Here is a 13,298-nt window from a genome sequence, read left to right on the forward strand (position 1 = left end):
CATAAGTTCCGGGCATATAAAGTAAGCAAACAGTGTCCTAATACAGTACATTTTTAAATCTTTCCCAACCCTAAATTATAAAGTTATCAGCCAAGTATGAAATAAGAATACATCAGAGCAGGGAGAGGTTTTTACGTGAATATATTATTTAGTCCAAAGTTTATTCCTCTAGCAGTCAGGTTACAAAAAAAGAAAGATCTAGGAAACGTATGACTGAGGCAGAGGAAGGGACTTCATCAAAAAATGGCAAATACCCTAAAGAACTGGCACATTACACAACCACTACTTGGAAATCAGTTCAGTGCAGACAGGGCACCACAGCCCGAGGTAAGGAAGGTGGGAAAAGGCACTTGGAAGGATAAAAGTAACAACGACTGGTGGCCGTGGAACTTTCTCAGCCACGAATCAAGGTTTCAGTTTTAACATACTTGCTGCTGTTCAAACTACAGGACTTTCTTTACTCAAGCTCTGCTGGGACGGCTTCTTTAGCCACTAACACTCTTTGCAGATCATGCAGCATCAGTATAGCTTCCCAGGTGATGTGCCAAATGGTATAGTGTGTACTTGTCTGCAGTTAATTTCAAGCAAACTGCAATAAAGACTTTATGATTTAGGCTTGGGAAAGATTTAAAAAGGTACTGTATTAGGACACTTTGAACTTACTTTATACCTGAATTTATACCTAGGCCAAGTGCTGGGGATATAAGAGTGAATTAACTCTGAAAGGTTCAGATTCTACCTTGTGTATGCTCAGGGACCCAGTTTAGTCTTAAATTTCCACTCCAAATTGAACTAAAGTCTCTGGTCAACTCTCATGGCAATCGAGACTTCAAAGCAGCACTGCCCAGTAGAAATTTCTACATTGACAGAACCTGCTATGTCTGCTCTGTCCAATTTGTATGTGTGGCTTATGGCTACCATATTGAACAGTGCTGTTCCAGAGAAACAGCTCTGGCAAAATTCACTGACATTTTCATCATCTCCTTGAGCAAACAATTTCAGTCTTCATCTGACTATGATTTTCTGCAGTATTCGACTCTACTGACCATTTTATCCTTAAAAATCTCTGTTGTCTGGATTTCCATGATGCCATGGCTCTCTTCCCACCTTCCTTTCTTTCTCATTCTTCCTCTTGGGTCTCCCTCCTCTGCCTGCTCCTAATATTAGGATTTTCTAAGGCTCAATCCTTCATCCTTTTCTCTTTCCTACGAACTCTCCCTATGTAATGTCATCCATGTCCAATACTTATTGAGTGCTCACTAAGTGGGCACCATTCTAAGCATTTTATACGCATCATCTGACTTAATTATCACTACTCGCATAAAATGTAGATACCATTATTATCTCCATTTTATAGGTGAGAGAACTGAAGTTTAGAGAACCTAAGTAACTTGGCCAAGGTCACAGCTAATCATGGTGAAGCTCAGATTCAAACAGATAACTGACACACCATCAAGCTGATGACCCTTGATTTCTGTATCTCCAGAGACCACATTTCTCACTGTATGTTTCCACCTGGATGTCTTAAAGGCATTTCAAATATAATGTGTTAAGAAGTATAAACTCTTTAAAAAAAATTTTTTTTAAAGTGTTTTTTAAGAGGTGTTATTTTTTTTTTATTAAGTTTATTGGGGTAACACTGAAGAAGTATAAACTCTTTATCCTCCTATTTATACTTGTTTCTCTTACACCTGGTTCTGTTCTTGTAAGTACCATCCACCAATCTAACCAATCTAACCAGGGGAGGTCATCCTAGCCTTCCCCTGTCCTTCACTCTGAATCTAATTGATGCCTCTAGAATTCATTAGCTCTTCTCCATCCCCTGTGTCAATGCCTTGATACAGGCCTTTTCATACCTTACTTGGACTTCTGCAACAGTCTCCTAACTCGTCTTTCAGCTTATGGTTCCTGCCCCCATCTGGTCCATTCAACATATTTCCAGTGACTGTTCTAAAACGAAAATCTGTCCATAAAATGAAAGATTGTCTAAGCCACTTCCATCAGCTTCCCACACAAAGCCTTTCAAGATATTATCCCTGACTCATTTCTTTATGTTCTCTACACTGCACTCTTTGTGCCAGCCATATCAAATAATCAATGTTCCGTCACTAGGTCATGGTTACATCATAAGGTCCTGTACATGCTATTCCTTTTATCGAAAATGCTCTTAGCTTCCTTTTCTTCCTACAAAATTCTTATTCATTTTCTAAGACTTAGCTAAACTTGCCCTTCCTCACCTTTCCAGGTAGAGCCCACCCTTCCTTCTTTGGTGTCTTCAGTGCTTCCCACTCAAACCTCTATTATAACCATTATCACACCACTCAGCATCCATTTATGTATCTATATTACCCACCTACCTATTGGGAACCCCTTGAAAGCAGAGACTGGTCCTTAATCGACCTTGAGTTCTTGGTACTTACTCTGTGCCTAGCACCCAGTAGGTGCACTGAACTGCAAACAGAGTGATGTTTTTGGCTATCCAGACCCTGAAGCAGAGATCTTGCCTACCACAATTCCACTACTGATGATATCACTGTGTTCAGTCCTGGGAAGGGATTCTGTAGACCAAGAAAATCAGTCCACCTCTGAACCATTCTTGGTCTTCCTTCATAGACAATTTTTACTAGAGGCAGTTCCAGTAACAGATGAAAATGAATGTGACACCATGCCCCACCTGATAGTGATGATCTTCCCAATGCCCAACTCCAGGCCATTCAACTGTGCAATAAACACAGCCGCCACCGCTTCGTAGAGTGCAGTTCCATCCATGTTGATTGTAGCACCCACGGGTAACACAAACCTAGTGATCCTTTTGTCTACTTGGTTCTTTTCTTCTGCACAGCGGAAAGTGACAGGCAGCGTTGCTGAACTGTGTGATAAAAAGAGAAAGGAACTTATGGCCTAGGAATGCTGGTCCTCAATCCCTGCCTGAAGAGACACCTCTATTCCAAAAACTAAAACAAGAGCCCAAAGCATGCTGACACTTTTGGAAGGTCTAAGAGTCAGAGGGTGCTGTGCTTTTCACTCACTGCTGCAAGTCACACCATAACCCCTTCCTGGGCTGCAGGCCATGCCAAGAGGGCAGGGAATATCGAATAGGGTGAAGAAGCATGTTCAAGGAAATAGGCAGAGAATATGGAAATCATTTCTTGAATTAAAGGCAGCTACAAAAACCACAAGCTGCAGCCAGTGCTTCATCAAGTGAGGTGAGAGTTGATAAAGCTTGGCTCAGAGACTTCTTCTAGACACCACTCCTCTATTTACCTGGAAGAGATCATGAGAGCCGTCAGGAGAGCCTGGGCCATTCCCATGGCAAATCGGAAAGGGTTCTTGCGAACGACTATGAAATATATCAGTGGGAGAATTATAATGGAGTGGATTGCAAGCCTGTAAACAAGAGAGAGAAACGGGTTCATAGATAATATCACCTCTTCACATTAATCCTTTTTTCGAATAGCTTTTTTATTCATAAGTCATTCAACTTGCATACTGACTCGATGAGAAAATGAGAAGTTGAGCACGAATGTATGTCTCCATTCCACATAGGAGAATAAGGGGACTCACTCAGCAAATGAAGTATCTTGTCAAAGTTAGTGGCAAAGCCAGCAGCAGAATCCACATTTCAGAGCTCACAGAACAGTTATATCATGCTGCCAAGCCCTTACACGCTATTCCTGTTATATGCATTAAAATGCTTTCCCTTCTTTCTGCTGCTGAATTCTTATGCCTCCTCTAAGATGCAGTGAAACTTCCCCGACCTCCAGGAAGCTTTCCCTTACCTTCCCCGGTCAAGCTGACCTTTCTCTTCCCTATTCGGTGACTGTGGCCCCATCAAACCTCTCTTTTAGCCCTTATCACAGCTCTCAGGCCCTCTGCTCCCCGAACCCACGGTCTTGCTGAATGACACCCACAGCCTAAGAGGGGAGTCGGGATTGCAGTGAGTAGGAGGATGTCCTCACTCTTCCACAGTCACACTTCAGGACTGACCCTCTTTTCTTTGTTATTCTTGCCTCCCAAAGCTATTCTTTGTTCCACATGGAGATATATAGGTTACACAAAACAGAGGCTTAAGAAATGAGACAGATTCAGCAGATGCCATGTAAGTGGCAGCTTAAGAGTTCACAGATCAGTTATGTAGAGCTGAAATAATAAGAAATGGCCACTGAAAACAGAGATCCAGGGGGCTTGGAAAGAGGGTTTTCCAGATAGAGAGGTTGTGTCTAAGAACTGAGGAACTGACTTTTAGTTTGCTTTTAGAAACCTAGATAGGGTGAGAGAACAGAGACCAGCAGAATCGCATTATGAACTGGCTCAGTGTAATATAAACCTCAGCCATGTCACTGCCTGGACACAGCCCCTGCCCTCTAGTGAGATAGACAGTCCCGCCTTTCTCACTATTGGGGCCCTGGAATTTTGCTGGGCCTCACACTGTATGAAGCCAGCATCTTCTCCGTTGGCCATCGGGCTGTGCTTTTGGTAAACATAGACTAAGAACCAAATGCTGTGCAGTAAAAACTCCACAGTGCAATCGAGTTGAAATAGGTGAGCTGATCACTTAAGTTGGGTGTTTGGGGGCATTGACCTGTGGGAGTCAAACTGATGATGTTTACTCATTCTCTCGGTCCATATTTTTCAGCACATGTGATGTTTTTTGCCACCAGATAGCTAGCTGGGGGCACCTTTTATGACTTATTCCACTGCATCTCCCTTCAAGGAACCAATAACTAGGTTGTAATAAATATGCAAATAACCTGTATCCTGCTGCTTTCCTGCTTTATATAATTCCTACTAGCCTGAAGACTTTCCCAGCACCCTCTCTGGCCCTCTGGTAATTCAGGGGGTAACGGTGATTACCAGCCCCACCAAAAGAGTTGGAATAAACCAGCCATCCTGTTCCTACTTGCTCTAGCCTGATTTCATTTAGGGTCTGCCTAATTTCTTTCAGGCTCAAGGTACATGGGGATTATTCCTACTTGTTTAGTTAGTTTATATCCTCGAGGAAGTAAAGGCCAGGAAAGAGCCAAGAGAGGATACCAGTGGGTTTTGCTCTTATTTTAAAAAATTGTTTGAACGCAGCTAATAAAGGCAGTAACAGAGCCTGGTCCAGGCTGTTCTGCCAAGATCTGGCAATTAGCACAATGTGATCCACCTCCAGTACGGCTGTTAAAGGGCAGCCCTCCTCCCCCTCCCCACATCCCGCTCTTGCTGATGAACCCCATCTCTCCCTGCGCATGGGAGAGAAGCCAGTTTTAACCAACTGAAACCCAGCCTCTTGGCAGCAATCTATTGGCTCAAACGAGGTCTCTGTTTCTTGAGCCTGACATACCCAGTCAGGACAGTGGCCATGTAAAGGCCCAGCTTGCGGAATATGTCCCAGTCTTCAACTTCTATGATCTTCCCGGCAATCAGGAACAAAATACCAAATGGCATGTAACTAGAAAGTAAGCACAACAGTGTCAGCAACTATTTTCTCAGAGTGGGATTGTTGGGGAAGAAACAAGACAGGACATGTACTTCGGCTTGGCATACACTCTGAGCTGGGAGGAGCACAGGGTATACAATGAAGCTAAGGTCTCAGTTTCAGGACCTGTTGGACCACACTAGTGCCTGGTTTTAACACCTGTGTGCACCTTAAATTCTATCCACCTAAGCTACCATATAGGACAAACTTTGCAAGAAGGTGTGGTTAAACTGGTGCATATACCACCTTTTGCTCCCAGTATACAAACATTCTGCTGATTGTTGTACCTGAGATCTCGCTTTAGCTTGACCCTCCAAATATGGTCACTAGGCTCTTTGTAGCCATGGTCACTTTGTTTTCCAGGTAGTAGTATCAGCAACAGAGTTAGTAGTGGAAATGGTCACAACAGCTGTTTGTGGAACTCTCATTACATGCTTTGCATTGGGTTAAGTGTTTTGCGTGCATCAATTCACCTAGTTTACTTCTCCCAACTCTAAGATAGATGGGATTATCATTTTTATAGATGATGAAGCTGAGGTTCAGTGGGATTAAGGGACTGAAATAACTAAAACCTTTATGTCACTGTTAATGTCTACACTTTGGAGTAAATAATGTTAAACCAACTCAATATGAGATAAGTGGGGCAGAGGTCTCCTAGGAAAGGCAGGCTTTTTATATCTCCAGGGACAGGGCAGATTCTCAAATGCCACTGGCACGCCCAACCAATGGCAGCTTTCATTTGGATGGGTTGGTATCCATGCTAGCAGGTTAAGTGTTTTGAATATCATTCCTGCCTGGGCCCTAACAACAACAAAAAAACATAACACTTTGTATCCTGATGTGCAGGGAACACCTGCAAATCCCTCCTTCAAGAGTTACTTCTTGTATGAATGCTGGATGGGTGCAAGGTGATCAAGGGCTTTGGTAGAAAAGACAGAGGCTGGTATCTAGACTTTTGTTAGTGACGGAAGTAATATGTGGAATGATTTCCTATTCTAGTGTCTTGATATTCAATGGTCACCCTCTCTAGGGCGAGTCAGTTGAGAAACATGACTCTTGGTTCTTATTTTGAGGGGACAGTCGTCAGGGGAAGCAAGGTGGCATTCATAAGCATCTGCTCACCACATAATGATCTGAACGATTTTCATGGTCGCGTCGCTCAAAGCATTGAAGAAATCCACCAGAATCTGTCCCTTTTCTCCCATTTTTCCAATGACAAGTCCAAAGATAAGGCAAAAGACAATCAAGCCGAGGACATTTATGCCATCTGAATACGTGCCTACGATTTTGTATTCCTTTGTTTCATTCTATAGATCAAAACCAAGAAAATACATTGATGCATGGTTATAATCTTGTTAGAATGCACAGTCACTGAAATGAGAATACAATAGCCAAACATAAAACTAGTGATCTACCAGTCAACAATACTTTGGGAAATATAACTAAAGACAAACAAACAAACAAACAAAAAACACCTCAGCCTACACGTCAAATTTTTACCGCCCCCATCCATTGCCACTGAAATTTAAAGGGTTTTTTTCTTCTTTTTCTTTCTCACCAAATCCATATATGAATATTTCTTTTGAAGATTTTGTATTCTGAGATCTTTTAAAAGAACTTTAGAATCAAGGCACTTTTCAGGGTTATTTTAACTACTATCTACATTGGAAGGCTGTGTAAAAAGACAGGAATTAATAATGCAGGAAGCACAAAATATTTACCAGTGTAGACACTATAGGACATTTTACTGTTTTATCCTGATAATGAAACATAAGAACATTCTTTACTGCCTCTAATCTTAAATGACCAATAGGATTTTGGAGATACAAAAGTTAACCAGATTCCTACTACTATGAACCATTTCTGGCTTTATATTGGGTAAGAATAGCATAAGATTTACCGAGAGATTATTTAATTTGAATGGTGCCGCATGAGGTTTACTGAGAGATGTCATAAGAAGATTAACATGACTTGATGAGCCCCTGGGGTACCAGTCATTTCTTAATTATGATCTGATATGATCAAACAAATATTTATCAAGCAGCTAGAGCGTGCCAACTGTGTTGGCTACAGCACAAAGTCTTAAAGTGCAGCTGAGAGACAAAACTAACCATGAGAAACATGAGCCAATAATAGCAAGATGGTATATAATTAACTGCACAGCCAAGCTACAAGTTGCAGATGTCATATGGAGATTGGGGACACAAATGAGGGCTATGAGGTTAAGGAAATCTAGGCCTGAGGAGTAGGCAGCCAGATGCAAATATACTCCTGAAAAATGGTGAGCAAAGGCAAAAGTCATCAGGACTGCGCCTCTGTACCCTGCTTGGATAATTCCTACCCATCATTTATGGCTCCCAAACTAATTTAAACTTCCTGTTGAATGCCCCAGAGTACCCCATTCTTCCCTATTGTAATATTCATCACTTCACATGAGGGCAGATGCCATATTTGTCTTTTCATTATTGTAATCCCAATGCTCAGTGTGGCCTGGCTCTTGGAGAGTGCTCAGAATATCTTTGTGGAATCACATCGGAAGGCAGGAATAAGGAGTCACTGAGGAGGCGGGTCTGGAAAGAACAGAGGAGGTCCACTGAGAAGCAAGCCTGGAAGGAGCCAGGTCATGGGAGGCCACTGAACCTGTCAGAGGAGTTAAGGCTTTCTGCAGGAAGAAGCAGGGAGCCACTCCTGGCCTATTTAATTTGAATTCTTAAGTCTACTGAATATTTCTTTTTCCCTTAAATCTTTCCTTTCTGTGTGAAGTCAGAGAACATTCAGGAGAAATCTACTACAGGACTACAAATGCACTACGTCAGGCTTATCCATTTTAGTCTTCAATGCTGAAATTCCAAAAGCTCTCAAAGCCCATTGATTTTATCAGTGAGTTTATGGCAAACTCTTGGTGGCAAAACCTATCCTGAACTAAGACGAGACAACTTATCATCTGTTTCTTACTTGACAGAACATTCATAGTTTGTTGCATTAATACTGATGAGCTTGATCTTTGAGTGCTGTCACCAACCCACTTGAGGATGAAGCATAATGTACACACACGTCCTGACCCATCTAAAGTGAAAACTCTGGACTCCGAATCACATCTGGGCAGAGATTTTCAAATAAGAAATTGTGGTTCTGCATTCTGTGTTTGTGCAATCTTGCAAATTTAAAGCAGTTCCTGGAGGTGCTCAACTCAACTCTAAGGGGTGGCAGAGACATAGAGGCAACAGGGTTCATTCTTTCCTGTATGTGGTTCAGTTACTTCTCATTACCTGGTAGTTATGTTCTATAAAGGGGTCACCAGACCTAAATTAGCGAATATTGAATTATTGTTTCTAGGGGAAATGTATGATTAAGTACCTGGGAACCGATGTTCACATTTTCATCAAATAATCCATATGTAACCTTGCTTTATGCATATTTCTGTTGAAAGACACCTTATTTAATATAGACTGTTGAACTGTTAACATTGAACTCACAACCAACACACTATAACTCATGACTGAATGAAGCTTATCTAGCAAACATATATTCTCTGTGAGACACACTGCAACCTTCTTAGGAACCATAGACAGCACATCAGTACTATGGTTGGGGGACATTTTAAACAGTGAAATCACCTCAAAAAAGCTCAAAAAATGTAAAAAAAGTGACACAAACACACCACAAAAAGGATGCTTGTTTATAGTAAGCAAGCTGAAACAAGAAGGCAGAGCATAGCCTTGTTCAGCCTCAGCTAGGAACATGTGCATTGGGTGACTTAAATTTTTCATCACTCTTTGCATGTCTATGAATGATGCCAGAGAGCCTTGAGTGTTGATTATGAGAATGCAAATGCTTTTTGGTAAGCAGGTGAATTCACAAATGTGGAATGCACAAATAATGAGGACTGACTGTATTTCTATCTCCTGGCTCACTCACAACTCAGCCCCTGCCTACTGGGGACGGGTGCGTGGGTGACAAGGAAGGAAACGGTACCTTGGAAATAGCAGTTGTCATGATAACTGTGACAGATGCTTCTGTCCCATTCGTCCCTGGCTCACTAGAAGAGTTCACTTCTTCACGCGTGGTTTTATACTGCACGTTGAGGAAAAAAAGGACAAAGAAACAAATGAAAGAGGAGTTTTTTAAGCACCTGAGGCTAAACCACAGGAATATGTTTTTTTTTCAGCTAAACAATGCCATTGAAGGGTTCTACCTCCAACATCTCTGTTGGTTCTAGGTTTTGACAGTATGTCCTATGAGGCTTTGGAGCCAAAAGTGGAATTGAGAAATCCAAACCCCTGACTTCTACAGCCATTGAATGATGTCAAAATGTTCTCTCACTTTCATAATAAAGGACAAATTAATGGAACATAATGTGAAAGGAAGTATAAGTTTTATTTGTGGGTGCTTTAACAGATAGACTTTATAGGGATCCTGTCAATCACTTTTGTTTCTATTTATTTATTCATTTATTATTTTTAATCTGGAAGAAACACCTCAACATTTTGATAAATGCAAGCACTATGACTTTAACAAACCAAAAACTATACAGTTATTCCAAAATCAACAGTCCCTTGAAGGCTATTCCATGAGATTTCTGTTGAATTCTTTCCTTTAGCTGTGCCTGGTTCTGCAGAGCTTCAGCAGAGAGGTTTAAGAAAGAGCTAGTTTACCATCACACCAGGCATAAATGTCACTCCTACGAAGCTCTGCCAACACCAAGAACCTTACAAATGACCACTGTGGCTAAACTGCAAAGGCACCCCTGAAATAGAGGTGGTTCTGTGCTGCTCAGAGGTCGGCAGGGAGCAATTTAATTGCCATTTTTGTTGGTATACACAGCGGTCTCTGTTCATGTAATTAATGTAAATGAATTCAGCAGTTTGTGATAGACTTAGCTGTCTAAGTGCATAGATAAATAAGAGAAACAGGCTCGAAGGAAATGGAATGAAGAGATTGTTAAACTTTCCTAGAGGAAAAAATCATGGCTTTGTTACACTGCTCTGTAGCGTGCCAGAAATGGGGACAGAATGATTAAGGAAAAGACCAAACACCAGGAACACTAACCACCCATATGAGTTAGACACTAATATCCCACAAGAGAGGGAAAGGAAAGAAGAGGAGGAGGGCTACTTTTTTCACTCATGGCATGTGCAGGCAGTCTAAGTTTCTTCACAAAGAAAATGTAGTTCTCCAAAAATTGGTAGTAGGAGCCACATTTTAAAACACTCGTTGTTTGACATGTTCCTAACTTGTTCCATATGAGCCCCTTTGGAGGAAAAAAGGCATTAAAGAAAAAGGGAGCAGACACATTCACTGCGGCCAGAAAGACCAGGGATACAGAACAGAGGAGTCACCTGAAATTCCTCCATTCACAGGTGTATTTGCTGCCATTTTTGATGAGCTAATTCCATTTGTTGGGTCACAGAATGAAAAAAATCTTAATTGGTAATAGGAAGAGGGGAGCAACTTGAGGGCAAAAGTCAACATTATTACCTGTTGAAAACAGGCTTGGATAAGGTTCTCAGGGAACATATTCCTGTTGGAGACATGAAAAGCAGTATTATGTTAAGGCAAAAGTGTTCTATTTTGTTTGTCTTACCCAATATACTGGTGGAAATGAGGGTAATATAGAATTAGTACTCCAGTTTCTCGTCTGGCTTCTCCTTTGCACAATATTTCCTTGTATTAAGATTGATTCTTCTCTGCAAAACCTCGACCAAGTAGAGAAAGCTCTCCTAATCAACATCACTTAACTGATTCACTGAGTAAATGATCCACTTGCTGTCCTTGGTGAAACACTAACTGGCACGGTTAAGAGACTTCTTTAATATTCTGTGCATTTCTATTTTCATCAATGAGAATGTATGTTTACCAAGAGTCCATTGCATTTATGCCAGGTGCAAAAATTATTCAGTAATTACTGAAGTAAAAATCATGTAAATCAATGAAATATGAGTGTGAAAAGGAAGGTGTGGTTTCTATAAAAACTAAGCTGAATGCCCGGAAACTTGATTGAAACAAGTGACTAAAATTTCTATGGTTAAATTAGTTATGGGAAGACAACTGAAATAAAAAGAAAAACAGGAAGGATTTGGCAGTCATCTTCCTTTGCAATTTGCTGTGGGTTTTGTTGCTCCACTTCGTGGAAACTGAATCTGGAAATTGTAGATGACACATTTATAAGGGTGGCATATGCAACAGAAATAATATGAAGTTACAATCCACCAATACACTCAAAGAAAGGGCCTTGAGCCTACATCAAAAAATTGGCAAATAAATGCATTTAAGTTTTAAGTGTAAGCAAAATATGTATTGCATATTTATCACTTTTTATGATTCTCTGCTTTAATTGCTATTTATTAACTGACCAATTTCCAGCCCTGATTGCTTCAAATAAGAGTTTTTCCTGTACAATTAAAAAATTTCTTTCTTCGAGTGTGCTTTAGAACTGACCATCTAACCCAGCCCAGCATCTTAATGCAACAGTATACTTTCTGCATCTCTATCCATCCTAAATCCTGACAGAGGAGCCTGTTATCTCTATTCCATCCTAAAGCCACAATCTGGTAAGCAGGACTGGCTATGTAACCTACAAGGTCCAGGGCAAAATGAAAGTGTACAACTTAAATGTTATTAAAAATTTCAAGACAGCAACAGTAGAGCATTAAACCAAACACGGGGTCCTGTGTGACCACACAGGTTATGTACCTGGGAAGCCACCCTACTGGCAAGATACTCACCTGATCAGGTCTAACATAGCATCCACTGTGCTGACTTCAGGACTGCTGCCTGCTCTGTCAATTTCATCCACATTCTGGGTGGCACCAGGCTTGATGCTTACAACCAGCACGATACCTGTGACCAAGGATAGTACCCATAGAGCATTAAGACCCTTCCAGGGCACCTGGCACCCCTAGAGCATCCTTCTTTGAACCAGTAGGCATGGTGGTACTGGGCAATACTGGAATGGGGGCCCCAAGGTCCAACCAAAATACTGAATCTCAGCTGGGACCTCAGCAGCAGCCTTAATTACTTTTCCACTTAAATGAAGCAGAAGGAACTCATCCCATGCTTTAAAAAAAAACGAAGGGGTTACATTCCAGAATTGCTTCTGAAAATATCTGCTGATGAGAATATTCTTTTTGCTTTTTTTTAGCTTATGAGGTGAGCCTAGGCAAGGGTTGGGGTGAGGGTAATTTATTTTCCAATTCAGGGCACTCATTCAATATCTTTATGCAACTTTTACCCACAGATGCTGTTTATTTTCCCGAGGGTCACACAGAACAAGCTTTATCTTCCTTCCTTACCACAAGCCTTCAAGTACCTGGAAAGCTGTTGTATAACTCAAAACACGTTAGGATTGGGTATAGTGTTGTTCCATGTGACTCTCAGGGTGGAATGAAGAAAAAACAGACAGGAGTTACATGGAGATAGTTCTTCTCACTGAAAAGAAGAACTGCCTAAACAGAGACCATCTGAAAATGCCATTTTGGCCTTTGGAGGTAATGAGTTCCTGTCACTTGAGGTGTCCAAGCAGAGGTAGGAAGCTGTAGGAGACCAAGGTTGTTTGACTGGAGAGTAGTGAAGAAGAAAAAAGTCCCTATGCCCTTATTGCTCTTCCCAAGGAGAAATGCCAATCCAAGGGGGCAGGACTTCAAGGATGCTGAATGGGTCAGTTTTGCTAGTAGGAGTCACTGGGCAATAGAAGGACTATGAGTAGGTGTGGTCCACTCTTCCCTCTTAGGATTGCAGAAAAGATATACACCCAGCTTTTCCCTTTGTGTTGGCCTCCCTCAGGAACCTCATGAGGAGATGTGGCTTTGGTTTAAGGCAGAGTTCAGGCCTTCCTAGG

The 13,298-nt window shown here is 41.4% G+C and overlaps 1 protein-coding gene across 1 annotated transcript in view; it reads right to left on the bottom strand.

The window, feature by feature from the left end:
* SLC1A1 (solute carrier family 1 member 1) overlaps positions 1 to 13,298 on the bottom strand; it is a 69,957-nt gene that overhangs the window by 6,302 nt on the left and 50,357 nt on the right. The window contains exons 4-10 of the mRNA XM_006918387.3: positions 12,187 to 12,301; positions 10,940 to 10,982; positions 9,437 to 9,535; positions 6,584 to 6,768; positions 5,327 to 5,434; positions 3,265 to 3,387; positions 2,675 to 2,869 (exon numbers count right to left, since the gene is read on the bottom strand). Of these exons, the coding sequence (XP_006918449.1) occupies positions 2,675 to 2,869; positions 3,265 to 3,387; positions 5,327 to 5,434; positions 6,584 to 6,768; positions 9,437 to 9,535; positions 10,940 to 10,982; positions 12,187 to 12,301 (868 nt within the window). The remainder of the gene's footprint in view (positions 1 to 2,674; positions 2,870 to 3,264; positions 3,388 to 5,326; positions 5,435 to 6,583; positions 6,769 to 9,436; positions 9,536 to 10,939; positions 10,983 to 12,186; positions 12,302 to 13,298) is intronic.

Source organism: Pteropus alecto, unplaced genomic scaffold (genome assembly GCF_000325575.1).
Source record: "Pteropus alecto unplaced genomic scaffold, ASM32557v1 scaffold95, whole genome shotgun sequence".
Taxonomy (NCBI): Eukaryota; Metazoa; Chordata; class Mammalia; order Chiroptera; family Pteropodidae; genus Pteropus; species Pteropus alecto.